This window comes from Ochotona curzoniae, unplaced genomic scaffold (assembly GCF_017591425.1).
Source record: "Ochotona curzoniae isolate NIBS_2020 unplaced genomic scaffold, NIBS_Ocur_1.0 contig_899, whole genome shotgun sequence".
Taxonomy (NCBI): Eukaryota; Metazoa; Chordata; class Mammalia; order Lagomorpha; family Ochotonidae; genus Ochotona; species Ochotona curzoniae.
Window position 1 is genome coordinate 1,936,745 of NW_024466605.1, and position 17,958 is coordinate 1,954,702.

Below are 17,958 nucleotides of genomic sequence, written 5' to 3' on the forward strand. Positions count from 1 at the left end.
TCTGGCCCAGCCCACTGCAGGGACTCAGCAACTAACGCCTCGAAGTCAGACCACACTCCTTTCTCATCACTGTCCCCGAGCCCTGGGTGATTCCTGGTGTTCCTAACAGGATGCCAGACAATTCTGTAAAGGGACCTGGAAGGGAAGGGTGGCAAAGACAGCACACGAAAAGCAGCGAGCGCAGAGTGTTCAGAAGGACAACTCCTCCCCCTAGTGCTCACAACACCAGGATGCTGAAGGCGAGCTCTTTATAACTGAGGAAAGTCATTCAGGAAACTACACTGGAAATAGGACCCCATGCAACAACAGCGCAGAGCTGGGTATCCGGCCCCATAACCAAGACACTTGCTGCCAAGCCCAGGTCCCAGATTCCAGGCCCTGGGGGCAACGTCCACCACCAGCTCCTGACACCAACTTTCTCCAGGCACAGACCTGAGAGGCAGGGACAATGGGTCAAGCAGCTGGGTCCCAGCCACCCACAGGGTGGAACCTGGGTGGAGTTGCAGGCTGCTGGCCTCCACTCAGCCCAGCCCTACCAGGCGGGCACTCGGGGTGTAAACAAGTGGCTAGAGGCAGTCCTGTGCTCCAGCTCCAGCTCCACTGAAGTTCCTGCGCTCGCTTTGCCTCTCAAATCACAACCAACAAGGGCCACATCTCGTCACCTGTAAGGTCAAAGGCATCATCATCCGCCTTCCAAGGAGAACAGCACATGTGAAATGTCCTCTCAAACTCCAAACCTAGTCACTTCTGTGAAGAACACTCTATACTGAAGCTGTGGAACCCATCAGGTATGTCTAACCAAAGCAACCTGGCAGATTTCTACTGAATCCAAACACAAAGCTGCAATTCAACGAGGCCCAGGGTTCCAGGCCTCCTCCTCCACTGCTCCACACTGCCTTCTAAATACACACACAACTCACGTTTATGTAAGATTAATGCTTCAAAAGTTAAACACCTAATTCAAGGAAGGGAGATTATTACAAAAGCAAACACCCAAGCGTTCTAACTAGAACTTGTAACACTTAATTCACAGGTATGGCACTGAACCCATTTAATTTCCTGTCTCCACACAGTTAGCCTGTTAGACCATTTTGATTGATAACAGGGGCAGAAATCCAGCTGTTATATTTAACTTCAGCCACATGACCAGGAAACCGTTCTTAACAGGTAAAGTTCCTATAGCACAGAACTGTAGAACATAGCATCTTAATGGCTGACCCACCTTGAATTTTTAATAAGCACTCCTATGTGCGCGAATGGCCCCTTACAAGTGGTATTTCTCTCGAAGGCTCGGAAGTGTCTTTTGAGAGGTATTCTCTATCAATTCACTTTAGTAGTGAAAACCTACAGATAATGCTTTCATGTCACAGGGAGAGCCAAACTCAAACCTATTACCATTCAGAGCACGGGAAACCAAACTCATAGCTAAAATACTCAGTGTGGGGAAAAAAGCAGATAGCTACTCACAAAATTCTCCTCATCCCCAAATTATCTGCTGAGGAGTCAAACTTTACCATTGAGACTACATACTTCCTACTGCACAAAACAGCAGCTTGAGACGCACAACAACGGAAGGCATACTACCTGCGCATCGAAACCTCCAGTCTCTGAGACTTGTCTCATCCGGGACTCTGCACTGCTACTCCCTAGAACCACAGCGGCTTTCAATAACACTAACAATTCATCACAGGCAAAAACACAGCACAAGACACAAAACTGTCCTCGCAGGAACCGCAGCGAGGCCTGCCAGGTCAGCTATGTTACTGCTGTGGGTCACCGGAAACCCGTCTCAGGCCTAACGACAACCTGCCGGAGCGGGACAATCACAGGCAGGTTCTTGGAGTCACCTGCCACTCTGCCATTCAGGTCCGCAGCACTGGCTCATCAGCAAGGCCCAGAAGTACAGGTGTCCTAAGAATCTTTAAGTACAAATTTGGAAGGCGTGTCACTTCAATTCTAACCCAAGCAAGTTCTAGGCAGAGGAACGCTCTACGCGTGGAATCTAGGACTCCCGGTATCTCACAGTAATAGAACCATCAGCACCTCTGAAGTTCTCACAGTTGGAACTCACCAATAGCCAGCCAGGGGAGCTCTCCAAACATAAGGGCTGGATGCGACTTGCACAGGAGCGTCAGCATCCTGTAAACGTGAACTTGGGGCGTCAGGAGGACTGAAGCCGACACCGTCACCTTACCTTATCCTTTTCATGTGGAAGGAGTGCCACGGGAGGCAAACAGGAGAGAGACTCGCAGGCCGCCTTCCCCTCCACGCCGCCTGCTTTCGTGCTGAGCCGGTAAAGAGGTCCATCTTTGAGGAGGCGGCCATGGCCCACGGCGCGCTTGATAGCCAATCGTAGCTGCTGGTGAAAGCCAGAGGCGGCCCCGCCTCCAAATAACGCGGACACATCTTTCTGACCTTTCAGAAACCGCTCAATACTTTTCAAAGTTGAGCCCCCAGACTCCGCCAAGCCCTCAAATGCCCTTTTTATCAGTTTATTCCAATCCACATTTTGTTTACTCTCCAATTTTCCATGGTTTCGAGGTTTGGGAAGTGCTATTCGCCCAGGATTATCAGGATCTTTATAGGAATTGAGTCCTTTATTTGAGACTTTTAAAATTGTTCCATCTTTAACGCTCAACTCCAATTGCTCTAGGACAGTTTTCCGATCCAAGCCATGGGAGGACGACACCGCGTTGCATATCCTTTCCTCCGAAGGACGCTGTTTCTGCTTCTTGACTTTCTTGATGGCCTCCAAAATCCACTCGGTATACAGCGGGTTAGCGAGTTTTACCATGGTGAAGGATGCTGTATATCCATAGAGTCGCTATCCCTTATCCTGATGCTGCGTCAGTCTCACACCATGGAAATCAAGACTCTCGGAGGCTGGGGGCCAGTTAACCATAGCATACACGTTTGCTGGCCTGAGTCCTTCCTCGTGTCCTCACACAACGGAATACCTCTGCCCTCTGACTTCAGAAACGTAAACAGCCTGTCACTTGAAACACCTTCAAAGTGCCCAACGGCACCACGCGTGGGGCTCTTCATCAAGCTGCAAGCACCCGACACGACTCATTCCCAGCTTCAGGGTGGAAAAACATGCATCCTATGCCTGAAAAACAATGAGAACAGAATCAGACTTCCATGGAAACCTGGAGTGCAAACAGGCTACGATTCTAACCCCCTAGTCTTAGAGCAATCAAACAGCCAGCTAATTTGCTGGGCACTGATGGCACAAGTTTTCACTCATTACTGTCACATTCCAAAACAGCTGTAGGATTTAGAAAGCAACAAATGACATGAGGAATTAGACAAGATGGGAAGCTCCAGGAAGGACCTGAAGCCACGAGCCACCCAAGGGTGCTGCCCATGCAGCACACGACAGGCTCTGCTCACCGTCCACGGACTTCACCTCCTCCTCGACACGCTTCCCAAAGAAGCTCTTCAGCACTTCAGCAAGTATGGGGGGTTAGCAGCCAGAACTCTGCAAGGAGACAAGAATGAATCTCTCATCCTTCACAACTCCAGACACTCAGAGTGGATGAGACAGTTAATAACATACGCAGAAACCCGCTAAGCACGACCACCACAATTCACTCAGACCATGGTCGTGTTCTACGTACCGTACTGCGTTAGTGAACTTACCAAAATGGAAAAACATGTGCCACCCATCTGCTGGGACAGTGCTTAAAGAATTGTCAAATCGTCCAATTTGCTTCATAGTTGAACTATTACATGCTGGTAACACAACCCTAAGCTACTGAGACCCACAGAGTGGAGGCTGTAATTGTTCCTCAGCAATCTACAAAAAGAAAGACCCAGCATCACTGCGGGGGGAGGGGACGCACAAGTCCATCCTATAAGCCTCCAGGTACACACCAAAAGAAATAACGCTGGCTGCTGCTGCTCCTGCTGCTGTGACACCAGGCTGCTGTCCTGAAATGCACATCCATGGATAAAGAATCAGCATACAGACATACAATGAGACTGTCTCCCTGGGTCAGAGTTCACACTCTTTCACACAAAATCTGACAAACCTGAGTTTTCCTGAACTCACTTTTAGTGATGCATTTCAAAAATAGCCAAGTCCTAGGCCTCCAAAAGTTAAGCTGTGTTTTCTGGAACTTTGGCAATTGTTCTGGAGAACACTTACATTGCAAGCACATGGGGCTAGGAGGCTGGCAACAACAACAACTGTTCTTAAAGGTGACATTAAAGTCAAAAGAGTGCAGACACTAGCCAAGAGCCAGAACTATTGCCTCCGAGCAGGACAAAAAGGCTCAGGTGAAATTCATCGTGAAACTAACTTCTGCACAAGGAAATCCTTTGGCGAGGGTCTCAAAGAAGGTCGGTATCTCACAGGACCGCTCCAAAGAAAGATCACTCCACAGACCGCAGCGGTAGGCCAGGTGCGGGGTTGCCACATGAGCGGTCCGGACAGACCGGGGACAGAGGTGCCACAATGAATGACAGCTACTCATTGTCTCTCTCAGGGCCGAGTCTCCGGGGGTCTTCCGGAGGCGCGGTGCCGCGGACTAGAACCGCGGCTCCGAGGAAAGTGCACCTGAGGCCGCAGCGCGCACCCCGCTCCCGGCCCCTGCAAAAGCCTCTGCACGCTCTCTTCTTACACAGCAAAGAAACTTTTTAAAAAATAATAAAACTTGCAACGGCAGCACCCCCAGCTGCCTGCCAACGGGCTGCCCGCTCGCGCGACGGGAACAGAACCCGAGGAGTTAAAGTTAACAATGAAATCACGTGAAGGAGTTTCAGCGCCGAGGTCCTCCTGCGCCCCGCGTCCCCCAAAACCCCCCGCGCTCCAGGCCGGCCCAGGCTGCAGCGAGCCTTAGTTCCCGCAGCTCCGTCCCCGGCGCGAGGGTTGACAGCGGCCCGGACCGAGGCTGACAGCCCGGCAGTCACCACCCCCGCACGTGCCGCCGCCTCCGCAACCACAACACCGCCCGGCTGTCACCCCCGTGCGCCTCGGCCGCGGCCCCGCTCGGGGATCCGCGCGCCCGCCCGCCGGCAGCCGGGCAGGGGCAGCGCCCGGGCCGCGGCCGGAGCGCCAGCCCCGCGACAGCGCGGCGGGCGGCGGGGCGCAGGTGGGGCCGTGGCGGTGGGCGCGCCCCGAGGGAGGGAGAGCGGGCTCCGCCGGCGCAACCCGGCCCCCCAGGCGCCGCGGCCGCCGCGGCCTGGCCGCCCCGCCGGCCTTTTCCCCGGCCGGGGCCCGGCCCGCGCGCATACCCGAACGGGGACCCAGAGCCGCGAAGGCAGGGCGGGCCGGCCGGCGCGCGCGCGGGCCGCGGGGCGGGGGAGCCGGGGCGCGAGGGGCCGGCCACGGCGCCCCAGCCCAGAGGCCTGGCGCAGAGCAGCGGGAGGCGGCGCAGGCCGCGGCGGGGCCTGCAGCCCGCCCGCCGACCCCGCGAGGCCGCAGAGCGGGGTCCGGAGCGGCGCCGCCTCGGGCTCGGCGGCCGGGGACGGTCGGGAGTGGCCCCGCGGCTACTTACCGGGGGGAAAGACAGCCGGGATCCCGGGGCCCCGAGCCGGACCGCGGAGATGCCCCAAACTGACACGGCCGCCATCTTGGAGACAGTGAGCTCTGGCCGGGGGGAGGGGAGGCGAGGCGGCGGAACAGCCGCGGGGGGAGGGGAAGCGTCGCGAGGGAACGGCCGCCGGGGGGAGGGCGCGGGAACAGCCCGGGCGGGAGGCGACGGGGAGGAGGGCCGAGCGGGGAGCGCGGAAGTGTGTGTGGGGTTGGGGGGGGGGGGTGGCGGCCGAAGAGCGGGAAGAGCTGGGCCGGGAGCCGGGAAGGGCCGGAGGGCGGGGCGGGCCGGGAGGGAAGAGCCGGCCGGGCGGGTCACGTGGGGCCGGTACAAAAGGCCAAAGCCAAAGCGGGAGGAGGACTCGGCGGGGCTGGAGGCCAACGGCTGGGTGTCGTAGCCCGCGTCTCTGGCGCGGACGCCGGGGTGTGTGTGTGCGTGCGCGCGCGCGCCTGTGTGGAACGGGTCGGGAGGGGAAGCTGGCGGACCCCCGCCGCCGCCGCCAGCACCTCCACGCAGCCGGGGAACCTGAGGGCAGGCGGCGTGGGTGGGGCGGCGTGGGCCCGGCGCGGAAATCCGGCGGGCGGGCGGCGGTGTTTACGCGGAGCCCAGCCGGGTCTCCCACGACGGCTGCGGGCGCCCCCTGTTCGTCCTTCCCGCGCCTGAGGAGGAGCGGAGCGGGGTGCGCTGGGGAGCCGGGCTCGCCTCAGCCGCCGCGCGGCGCGCACGATGCCCTCCCTGCCGGTTCTGCCCCGGCGCCGGGCTCCAGGTGTGTGGTGTGTGTGCGCGCACACCTGCGCACGCCTGAGTTTGTCGCGCCCCAGCCGCCGCCTGTGCACGCCCCGGGCCGAAACCGCCAAACTGGCACTTGGTCACGGCCTGCCTGCAGCGGCGCCGATGTTCCTTTTGTCTCGTCTCGTGTAGTTTTAAACTCTGGAAGACAGGGTTTGAGTCACACTTGTTCCCGCCCTGGCCCCGCGTTCACGGGAATGACAAATGGAGACCCGCACTCTCGGCTGTTTCTTGGAAAGTGTGCACTTGCCCACGTCGCCCTTCCCGAAACACCTCCTCGCATCTCGATTTGCTCCCAGCTAAGAGGTTCACCTCCTTTCCCCGACTGATTGCGATATTGATCATTTATCTGCTCCGTTCTTTGGCGCCTGCTGCACGGTCCGCGATGAGCGCTTTGCGTTTGCCAAGTACCAAGCATAAGGTACCTTCGCTAGCAACCATTAAACAAACAGCAGCAACACACGAGCATTTAGAGCCCAGGAGTTCAGTCCAGGTACCCACATGGGAGATAGGGCCCCCAGGCAGGTAACTCATCAGCTGCTGTTCCCCCTCTGTCCCTAAGGTGCGGATTAGCAGGACCCTGGCATCGGGAGCAGAGCCAAGACTCAGATGCAGTTGTCCTAAATGCTGGTGAATGTGTGTGAGAGAGGGAGAATATATACACCTTACACCGCCTGAACCATTGTGTAACAACCTAATAACCTTATGTTCAGATTACAGGCCACTAAGTCACCCCTTGTCACCTACCTCCAGCCCCCTCTCCAGATGAGAGAAAATGGGGGACACAAAATTATGAGAGGAACCTGTATTGGCCTGTAATAGCCCTCGCATTAAGGCGCTGGTTCCTATCCCAGGTGCTCTATTTCTGATGCAACTCCCTGCTCAAGTACTTGGGCTCCTGCACTCAAGTGGGATACCTGGATGAACCTTCTGACTTCAGCCTGGCCCGGTCCAGCTGTTCCAGCCACTTAGGGGGTGACCCAGACTGGAAGGTACTGGGAGATGTTTTCTCTATCTATCCTTCTGTAACTCCTTCAAATAAAAATAAAATCTCCCCCCAAAAAGTAATAATAAAATACGAAGATGGATAGCTTCTGTTCTTGGTGAGTCAAACTAAATGGAGCCGTGTACGTAAGGAAAATACATCCAGGAGGGAGGAAAAATTCTCTCTGGTGGAATAAGTGGTAAAGGGCTTCTGTTTGCAGAAAGTGACAAAGTCCCATTTATAGAAAAGGAGTTCTTCCTGCCAGACAAGAGTGCGTGCTCTTCATAGCGGTGGGAGGGGGGTGAAATTATATGAAGAGTTATGTTTGCTTTAGGATGATTTGGAGGAAAGCTTGCCACTATGGTCCCAGAGAGAAGACCTTACTGGAGATGGAGCACCCAGCAGCCAGAATGGAAAACAATTTGCAACAAAAAAGGCAGTTGAGCTTTTCAAGCAGCTTGCATAAAGAGACTTGACTTTACATTTACATAGCTAAATGGTTCTCCGGAGGCCTTCTCACAATGAAATTTTGCCACAAAGACAGATTAAAGTCTTCACTCTTTGCAAGTTGAAAAACAATCAGCAGCTCTGAAAAGCAGCTTTTCTTAGCTCCCATCCAGGGCCAGGTGCTGCAGGTGACGTCTCCCTTCAGTCTTGCTCATTAACTGTGTTTCCGCACAGAGCCTAGGTTAACCAAAAAAGGGAGGATTGCTGTGTTCAGTTTTAGTGGGAGAAATTTTTAGCACATTTACATTTAATATAATTACTGGCAGATTCAAATATCTTGTCACCATCTTCCCATGTATTTTCTTGGGGTCCACTTAAATCTCTTATTTCTTTCTTGCCTCCCCTTGGAGTGTATTGAAATGTTCTCGTGTATTCAGGCCCTTCCACGAGCTTACGAATTGCGTGTAATTTTACTAGTTTTTGACATTACAGCATTCCTGTTTGACTTATGCACTCCAAGGTAAGTTCGGACTTCAACTCTGACCTTAAAGTACTTTGCTGTCAATTCTCCCGGCTTTGTGTGTATTGTATGTCTTAAGCCTAATGATTGCACTGTTCTTTAAGGCCAAAACTCTTCCGCTCACCTAATTATTTACTCTTTCTGTTGCTCTCCATCCCAGTGATAACTTTCCCTGCTTCTGGAATTTTTCCTCTGATCCCTCCTTTCCAAAGTGGGGCTCCTGGCAATGAGTGCTCTCTGGTCTTGTTTTCTTTTTGCCTAATTAGTTTATGTCACTCTTTTATGTTTTTACCAGGCAAGATCAGTCTTTTAAATGTTCCCTGCCATTATCTTCTGATTTCCATCATTCCCGCTCAGTCCTTTGGGAGTCTTCTGCTCTCCATCTCTGAGTTCCACATCCATGGTTCAACCAACTACCGATACCCGCCCCCCCAAAAAAAATTTTTTTAACTGTATCTGCAACTGAGCACATACCAACCTTTTCTTTCTTCTTGTGGCTGCTCCTGGAATACTACAGTATGAATTGAAAAGAAAAAACTTAGAATAGAGAAATTTAATTTAATTCTTTGCCTTCTGTACTTTACTTGCCTTACTTGCTGAGAATAGCTGAATAGGACTTCTCTTGGTAAATGATTAAGTCCAATTAGGATTCAGGATACAACAGTGGCCCTGAGATAGGTATCTCAGGAGGAATCAAGGTAAAATTGTGAGGAGACAGAATGTCCCTGACTTCTTGGAGGAGACTCCAAAAGTCTGAGAAAAGTAAACTCGGTCTGAGAAAAGCAAACTCAAGGAAAATTGTGACAAGAAACTGAAAGAAACAGCAGTCTTATGATGTAATGGTCAGAAAAAAAAAGCCCCTAGGTTTATGATTTTATGGTTTTTAGCCTTTACCATTTGTGCAAGTGATTTTAAAATGCTGTGTAAGTGATTTGGGCCTATAAAAAGAATGTTGTATAATGGCTCACGGGTGGTGTGTCTGCCCTCCTGCGTGAGGAACTGGCCCCAGCCCCAGCACGCAGATACCCGAATAAAACCTCATGCTTTTGCATCAAGCCTCGTCTTCGCTGATCATTGGGAAGACTCACTTTCTCGAGAGAGTAGGTAAGGCTGTCCTCACTTCCCGAGGCCTTACAGAATGACAACAATTTGCATCACATTTGCATTCTGTTGAGTATGGCAGGTCATCTAGAGATGCTGGTGTTGTAGAATGTTTTGACGCAAAACATGGCAGTTACCTCATTTCTTGTATCATACGAAAGAAGAATTTTCATGTGGACAGTTCCAATTTGCAAAGCAAGATTTATTTATTTAGGAAAAAGGGAAAAGGTGTTGTGAGGTTGCAAGTGAGATCACATCAGACAAGTCTAAGGTTTATTAAGGAGTATTAACCAAGTTTGGTGATAACAGGGTCCACTACAAATAGCAACTCACAAATCCATACAGCAATCCAGTCAGTCATAACCCTAAGAGGGACAAATGTTCATTACCCTGAAGTTCATCCCTTACGCTGAAGACCTATGTCCCAGCTTCCCCAGCAATACAAGTTCTCCTAAGAGACAGGCAATGAATAACCTGGGCACACTTAGAAAGCTGCAGACATTCACCTTTCACTGACTAGCCCCATGACAATTTATGTGAAAGGCAGATTTTACAGAGAAAGAGAGAGAGAAGGAGAGACACAGAGAGGTCTTCCATCTGTTCACTCACTCCCATGTAGCTACAGGGGTCTAAGGACTTGAGTCATTTTCTGCTGCTATCACAACCCATAGCTGGATTGGAAGTGGAACAGCTAGGACATGAATTAATGTCCATATGTGATACTGGCGTTAACTGATAGAGGATTAGCTTGATATACTACTGTGCCAGCCTTTAAAAATAAGTTTCAAGAAGAGTCTTTAAGGGCTCAGTGCAATAAGCCTAGTGGCTAAAGTCCTCACCTTGCATACACCGGGATCCCATATGGACTCTGGTTCATATCCCAGGGCTGCTCCACTTCCCTTCCAGTTCCCTGCTTGTGACCTGGGAGAACAGTACAGGACAGCCCAAAGTCTTGGGACACTGTATCCACATAGGAGACTTGGACAAGGCTCCTGGCTCCTGTCTTCAAATCAGCTCAACTCTGGCCATTGTGGCCACTTGGGGAGCGAACCAGTGGAGGGAAGATCTTTCTCTACTGACTTTCCAATAAAAAACATAGGCAGAACACTGGCTTTCAGACAAGGACAATTTACACTGTAGGTGCTGATCACACAGATGAGAGAAGTATGCCACTTGAGCCCTGTGATTGCCCCCACCATTGCCTAAAACAGCACCCAGGGCATGGGGTAGCCCACTGCCCAGCCATCCTGCTGACTCCAGGAGACAAATGCCAAGATGAGAGGGGTAGCATTTTTCTTAATATTTATTTTTATTGGAAAGTGAGATATACAGAGAGAAGGAGAGACAGAGAGGAAGATCTGTCAAATGACTCACTCCCCAAGTGACTGCAACAGCTGGAACTGTGCAGATCTGAAGCCAGGAGCCAGGAACCTCCTCTGGGTTTTCCCACATAGGTGCAGGGTCCCAAGACTTTGGGCCATCCTTGACTGCTTTCCCAGGCCACAATCAGGAAGCTGGATGGGAAATGGAACAGCCTATATGGGTGATGCCTGTATGAGATCCCAGTGCGTTCAAGGCAAGGACTGTTAACCAGTAGGCTACCACGCAGGGTCCAGCTGCTTCATTTCTGATCCAGCATCGTGCTGATGTGCCTGGGAAAGCAGGCCCAAAGTCTTGGGACCCTGCTCCTATGTGGGAGATCCAGAAGCAGCTCCTGGCTCCTGACTTTGGCCTGGCCCAGCTCTGGCCATTTGGGAGTGAACCAGTGGATGAATGATATCATTGTTCTTTTCTATCTATAATTCTGCCTTTCAACTAAATAAATAAATCTTTAAAAATAAAAATAAAAATTCTTCAAAGAAACACATACACACACCCTTCTAAGATAATTCACTACCAGCAGAAATGTCGAAGAATAATGGATTCAAACCTGCATTTATAACTAGGTATTGAGACTACTAGAAATGTAAAATATTTTGACAAGCATAACTTTTTAATCAGTAAAATGATTATTTAAAACAAATTTATCCATTCACATCATGAAATTTAAAAGCTACGTGAGGGGGCCATCCTGGTGACCCAGCTAGGTTAAGCTGGTGTTTGCATCCTATGTCACGATGGCTCCAATATGCCTGGGAAGGCAGAGCAGTGGTCTTGCCACCCATGCAGGAAACCAGCTTAGTTTCTAGCTCCTGGCTTCAGTCTGGGCCAGTCCTGGACATTGAGGTCATTTGGGAAGTGAACTAACAAATGAAATCACTGTGTGTGTGTGTGGTAGGGGTGCCTGACTATCTTCCTTTTTCCTCTTTCTGTTGAGTTCTATCTTTGAAATAAATTTAAAAAAAAATTTTTTTAACTGTGTAGGATAATAACGGACAACGGAAAGGTGTCTGGGAAAATGAATAAGTTAGAAGGCTTTACATTGTATATGCAGTTGATGGTAGACTGTGGTAAGCTAAAGATATATATTGCAAACGTTAGACCAATCACTAAAAACAATAATAATAAAACTTGGCATAGCTACATACTGCAGTCGTGGAAATAAATCAGAGTCATAAAAACAATATAGAGGAACATCTGAAAAGAAAGGAGGAAAGCAGCAAAGGACAGAAAATGAAAACAAGAGCATGTATTTAAATGTAATCATTGACAACTCTATTACATATAAATGACCTAAGTAGCCCATGAAAAGCCAGAGATTTTGGCAGGTGTCTATCCTAGTGATCAAGGATGCCAGTTAGGACACCCACAGCTCAAATCTGAGTGCTGGGTTCAACACCCAGCCCCCGCTCCTCGTTTTGGCTTCCTGCTGATGCAGACATAGGAGGCAAGGATGTGGGTTCCTGCTCCCATGTGGGAGATGTAGATTCAGTTCTTGGCTTCAGCCTGCTAGCCATTGCAGGCATTTGAAGAATGAATCAATAGAAGGGATCTCTGCCTGTAAAAAAAAAAAAAAGGAGGGGTTGGGGGAATGTAAAAGAGGAATGGACCAGCTATGTTACTATCAAGCAAGGTAGATTTCAGAACAGAGAATGGCATCAGGGGAAAGAAAGAGTATTAGAAACAATGAAAAGAATCAATTCATCTTGTCTGGATGTTCATGGAATTTATAGCAGACTTTCAAAATATTGAACTTTTTGAAAGATTTGTTTTTATTGGAAACTCAAATATACAAAGAGGAGGAGAGACAGAGGGGAAAAACTTCCGTCCACTGGCTCACTCCCCAAATGGCCATAGTGGCCAGAACTGAGCCGATCTGAAGCCAGGAGACAGGAGCTTCTTCCAGGTCTCCCAAATGCCAAACAATCTGAACTAGTTCTTTATAGAACATTATCCCCCTAAAATACAAGAATCCTTGTTCCCTGACAGTGCACACAAATCATTCGCCAAAAATAGGAAGACTCTATTCTGTGTTGTTAAAAACAAAGTCAGTAAAATTAAGAGGGACAAAATTCTGATCTCTGAATAAATGAAATTAAACTGGACATCAATGACTGGGGAAAAAGTTAATAATATTCAGAAATTGTTTGAAAAATCTTGGGCCCAGCACGGTGACCTAGTAGCTTAAGTCCTCACCTTGAATACACGTGCCAGGGCACTGGTTCTAATCCTGGCAGCCCTGCTTCTCTGCTTCCCATCCACTTCCTTGCTTGTGGCCTGGGAAATCAGTTGAGGATGGCCCAAAGCCTTGGGATCCTGCACTTGCATGGGAGACCTGGAGAAAGTTCCTGGCTCCTGGCTTCGGATTGGCACAGAACTGGCCATTGCGGTCAGTTGGGGAGGAGTGAATCATTGGACAGAAGATCTTCTCTGTCTCTCCTCCTCTCTGTATATCTTACTTTGTTATGAAAATAAACATCTCTTTTAAAAAGTCTGCAAATATTTTCCCATACAAACCAAAGGGAAAAAAAATCTATAACAGGACTTGGGATATATTTTTGTTGAATGAAGTGAAAATTAAAGATCAAAATTTGTGGGTTATATCTAAGTGCTTAAAAGGAGAATTTCAGCAGCCAATGGTCATACCACCAGAGAAGAAATGTCTCACTTCACTAAGCCTTAGACAATTAGATGGGTCGGGGCAGGTGGTGGGGGGTGGGATGGCAGCGTGACTAACAGGCCACTTTTGATGCCTGCATCCTATTTCAGAGTAGGTGGGTTTGAATCCTGACTCTCCTACTGAGTCCAGCTTCCGGCCAGTCCCTGCCACTCATGTGGTACACATGGAGTAAGTTTGCAGCTGTATACTGGAGGCTGACCGAGTCCCAGCTGTGACAGACATCCGGGAGGTGAACAAGCTGATGGGATTGTCTCTGTCTTTCTACCTTGCAAATAAATCCATTTAAAACAATTTCAGGGTGTTGTTGTAGCACAGTAAGTTAGGAGACCGTCAGGGTCAGCATTGTGGTAGAGTGGGTTAGGCCATTGCTTGCCATGGTCCTTACTATCAATGGGGGGAGACCCAGATGAAATTTTGAGTTTCTGGCTTCAACATGGTCCAGTGCTGGCTGTTGTGGCCATTTGGGCAGTGAATCAGAGGTTGGAAGAGTTCTTCCTCTGCACCCATCCTTCTCTCTCTGTAACCTTGCCTTCCAAATAAATAAGTCAGTCTATAAAACAAAAATCTGCCCACGCTGCTCCTGAGACCCACAAAGCTGACCTGCTACCCACTGCCTTCCTCAGTGACCTAGTAGGTGAAGGCCCAGTGGGCTCGAAACTTTTCTCTCAGGTAGCAGGCAAGTACATACGGGACTGTGTATGGGATGAGACCAGCCAGGACTCCTAAGAAGGTAACCCCATTCCCTTCCTTCCCTTCCTTCCTTCCTCCCCTCTCTCCCTCTCTCCTTCATCTCTCCCTTCTTTCCTTCTCTTCCCCCCCTCCCCCTTCTCTCCTTCATCTCTCCCTCCCTTCCTTCTCTCCTTCCTTCCCTGTCTCCTTCATTCCCCCCTTTCTCCCTCCCTCCCTTCCCACCCCACCCAGCACGCACTGCAGCCGCTTCCTCCCCCCTTGGACCCAAGAGGTCCCTTTCTAAGAGAAATGAACTGTTTCCTTCTCTGCCAACTGAATGCAGGGGTTTCCCCCAAAAGAAAGACAGTCGCATAGATAGGCAGGCTGTAGTCCTAGCTCAGCCCAACGTACAGACGCGTTGCAAATCTGGTCCATCTGCCCTGGAAAACAACCGGCTCCCGAGACCGTCGAGGCATGATCCTTGCTAGATCCGTCAGCTCCTTTAGATGCTGTCGCACTCAAGGGAGCAGCGTGCCGGCTGACAGCCCAGACATGCTAGGTGGCCCAGGGTGCTCCGTGTCTTGGCGCCTAATGTTTACGTGCGCAAGTCCCACCAAAGCCAAGGATTGTTTCTAAAAGACCTATTCACCTGCTGTGAGAACCTAGGGCGTTTGGGGTGAGCCTACCCGTTGTTAGCTGGAACTCCTGCATACATCCGACATGCCCCAAATGCGAGGAGGAGGAACAATGTCTGGAGGGATGAGGCGGTCTCTGCACGCAGCGCGAGGCGGAGTTAGAGACCTCCCTGGTGCACAGCACTGCGCCAAAATGCCAAGTCCTCCGTGGTCTGGCGTGGTCCGCCTGCAGCGCTTCATCTCCTGGAGTCTTACACTCACCCGTGCTCTGTTCACGTGAAACTACAGAAGCATTTAAAGACGTGCCTCAGGGGCGCGTTTCGCGCCACGATACACTGCTTGGGAGGCGCACAGCACATACTGAGCGCCCAGGTCCGAGGCCCAGTTCTGCTTCCTCTCCTGCTCCTCCGGATCCCGCCAGGCAGCCAGTGCTGGCGCTAGTCCAGCTTCCTGCTAATGTATCCTGGAAGCAGCAGATGATGGCTCACATGCTTTGGTCCTTGCCATGCACACGGGAGACCCAAATGGAGCTCCAGTCTCCTGGCTCCAATCTGGACTAGCCATGGTATTTGGGGAGTGGAAGATGGATGGAGGATCCCCATCCCTCCCACCCCAACTCTTTGTCTCTATCCCTCTTTCAAAAATAAACATAAATATTTTAGAAATTAATTTTATGAAGTAATTTTAACTATTCAAGGGGCTTTTTTGTGTCATTTAAATCCCCAGGGTGGAGAACCTCCCTTCACCCACCCAAGCCTTTTGTTTTATGTTTTGCCAAAATCATTGAGTAGGTTAATGGAAAAGATTTTTTGAGAAAAATGCCAGTTGAATTTGCTTAATCTCTTCAAAGGAATTTTGTTGTGACATATTTTGCTTTCCAAAGGAATTCTGCTGTGACAAACATGGAGATAAAATACACAGATAAATCTATAAAACGGGTGCAGTTTCCAGAAGCATGTTTCGCACAGTGAGATGAACAGAATCTTGCTGGTTCTGTTGCTGCCTATCCCCCAATTATGTTTCCTTCCGTCTCACCCTCCTGCTTCCCTGGTAACCACATCCTGTATGAATAATTTTCTTGCTTTTCCTTACAGTTTTCTATGTTTGTATTCTAAAAGGTGTTCTTTTCGTATTTGTAAAAAGATATTCATTAATTTATTTGAAAGGTGGAGTCACAGGGAGGCAGAGACGATGATCTTCCAGCTGTTGGTTCACTCCTCAAAATGCCATGCTGCTCTGGATGGGGCCGGGCCAAAGCCAGGGACCTGGGAGGAGCTCCATCCGGGTCTCACACGCACTTGGGCCCTCTTCTACTGTATTCCCAGGTCATTAGTTAGGAACTGGATCAGAAGTGGAGCAGCCAGGACTCGAACCATTGTTCATACAGGATGCATGCTGAGGCTTAACCTTAACGATTTTGAGATATGTTCTTTCTACACCTAACTTTTTTCCTTTTCTTTTTCCTCTTTTAGTCATGAAGGGGGATGTTTAATCTTACCAAATGTTTTATCTGCGTCTGTGGAGATGTCCATACTGTTCCTGTTCTTCCTTCTGTTGGTGTGCTCTGTGATATTATTCATCAATTTGCAAATATTGACCCATCCTTACATCTCTGGGTTAAGTCCCTCTGGATCAAGACAAATGATCTTACTGTTGTGGGGTTGGATTCAATTTGCTAATATGTTGTTGGGACTTTTTGTATGCATGTTCATCAAAAAATATTGGTTTGTAAGGTTTTTTTCTGTATTGTGTCTTTGCTTGCTTTTAGTTTCAGTGTGATATTGGCCTCAGCAAGAGTTTAACAGAGTTCCACTCTTTTAAATATTTGGGAAATAGTTTGGAAAGTATTGTATTTGCTTCCTTTGTAAACATTTTTGTGGACACTGGAAGGGTTACCTCATCCATAGGTCGGTGAGATCTAGAGCATTTCAGAACTATCACATACCTGGGCAGAACCATGGGGGCATCTGCCACATTGTGACCCTGGGTTGATATCAGGTGGCTGTTCCCCATCCTTGGGATGGGTGGGAGACTGCACATGGCTTCTTTCCTTGTTTCATCCCTCCCCCCCGAAATAGAAGGAAGAAATAGAAAGTTTAGAAACAATGATCACGCTCCTTTTCCCTAACCCTGGATTCTTCCCACCCTAATCAACTATGTAAAATCATCTAAAATAATAGTAATAAAAAAGCAAAACATTAAAAAAGCAAAAGAAACAAAACAAAGAAATAAACATTTTGTGGAATTCAGTTGTAAAGCTATCATGCCCCAAACTTATGTCTGAGGGGAGACTTTAAGTTCCTGCTTCAATCTCATTACTCATTGTCGATCAGTTTAAAATTTTCTATATCTTCATGATTTAATCTTAATCCTGGATAGGAATTTATCCATATCTTCATGGTTTTCTAATGTGTTAGCATACAATTGCTCATAGTAGTTTCTTATTATGATTTGTAACTTTTTTCTTTTTTTAAAAAAGCTTTATTTATTTATTTATTTGAATGTCAATGTTATATAGAGAAGGCAAGATAGAGAGTCTTCTTTTTGCTGGTTCATTCCACACATAATAGCCTAGCTGGGCCAGGCTGAAGCGGGTAGCCAGAAACTTCTTCCAGGTCTCCCATGCGGGGGCAGGAGCCAAGCACTTGGACCATCTTTAACTGTTTTTCCCAAGCACATTAACAGGGAGCTGGATCAACAGTGAAACAGCTGGAATGTCAGCTAGCATCCAGAGAGGATGCCAGTGTCACAGGTGGCAGCTTTACCTGCCCCCGCCTTTCCCTTTCTTCATGGGATTATGTCTAAGGTGTTATTGCTTAACCCCCAGTCCTGACTCCTTTACACCTGCAGTTTTGGCTGCGCAGTCCAGGGCTTAATCCAGGGAGTTAGCTCTCCTGTGCTGTGTAGATACAGACCTGCCCTCATGAAATTGCAGCTGGATAGCCAGTCTTAGCACCACATTTTAAAAAGGCTGTCTTCTCCTCCATTAAATTGCTTTGGGATCTTTGTCCAGAATCAACTGGCCATGAATGTGAAGATTTGTTTTGGGGCTTTTAGTCCTAGTCCATGGATCTATATGCTTGTAGCATACCATCTTGTCTAGTGCAGTGACTAGTATTTTGAGGGGTAGAAATTACACGTGCTCTGACTCCATTCTTTTTTCAAGATTCTCTGGATTCATCTGTGAATTTTAAGATCGTTTTGTCAATTTCCAC

General features: G+C 49.2%; 1 protein-coding gene across 3 annotated transcripts in view; it reads right to left on the reverse strand.

The window, feature by feature from the left end:
• KAT6A (lysine acetyltransferase 6A) overlaps window positions 1-5,589 on the reverse strand; it is a 107,623-nt gene extending 102,034 nt beyond the window's left edge. The window contains exons 1-3 of one of the 3 annotated variants that reach the window (XM_040994172.1): window positions 5,502-5,589; window positions 3,394-3,481; window positions 2,195-3,109 (exon numbers count right to left, since the gene is read on the reverse strand). In XM_040994172.1, coding sequence (XP_040850106.1) covers window positions 2,195-2,794 — 600 coding nt within the window. In that variant the 5' untranslated portion in view covers window positions 2,795-3,109; window positions 3,394-3,481; window positions 5,502-5,589. Of the gene's footprint in view, window positions 1-2,194; window positions 3,110-3,393; window positions 5,007-5,501 lie in introns of those variants that run through there. The other 2 variants (XM_040994171.1, XM_040994169.1) reach the window with 2 other exon arrangements.
• Between the last annotated feature and the right edge of the window lie 12,369 nt (window positions 5,590-17,958).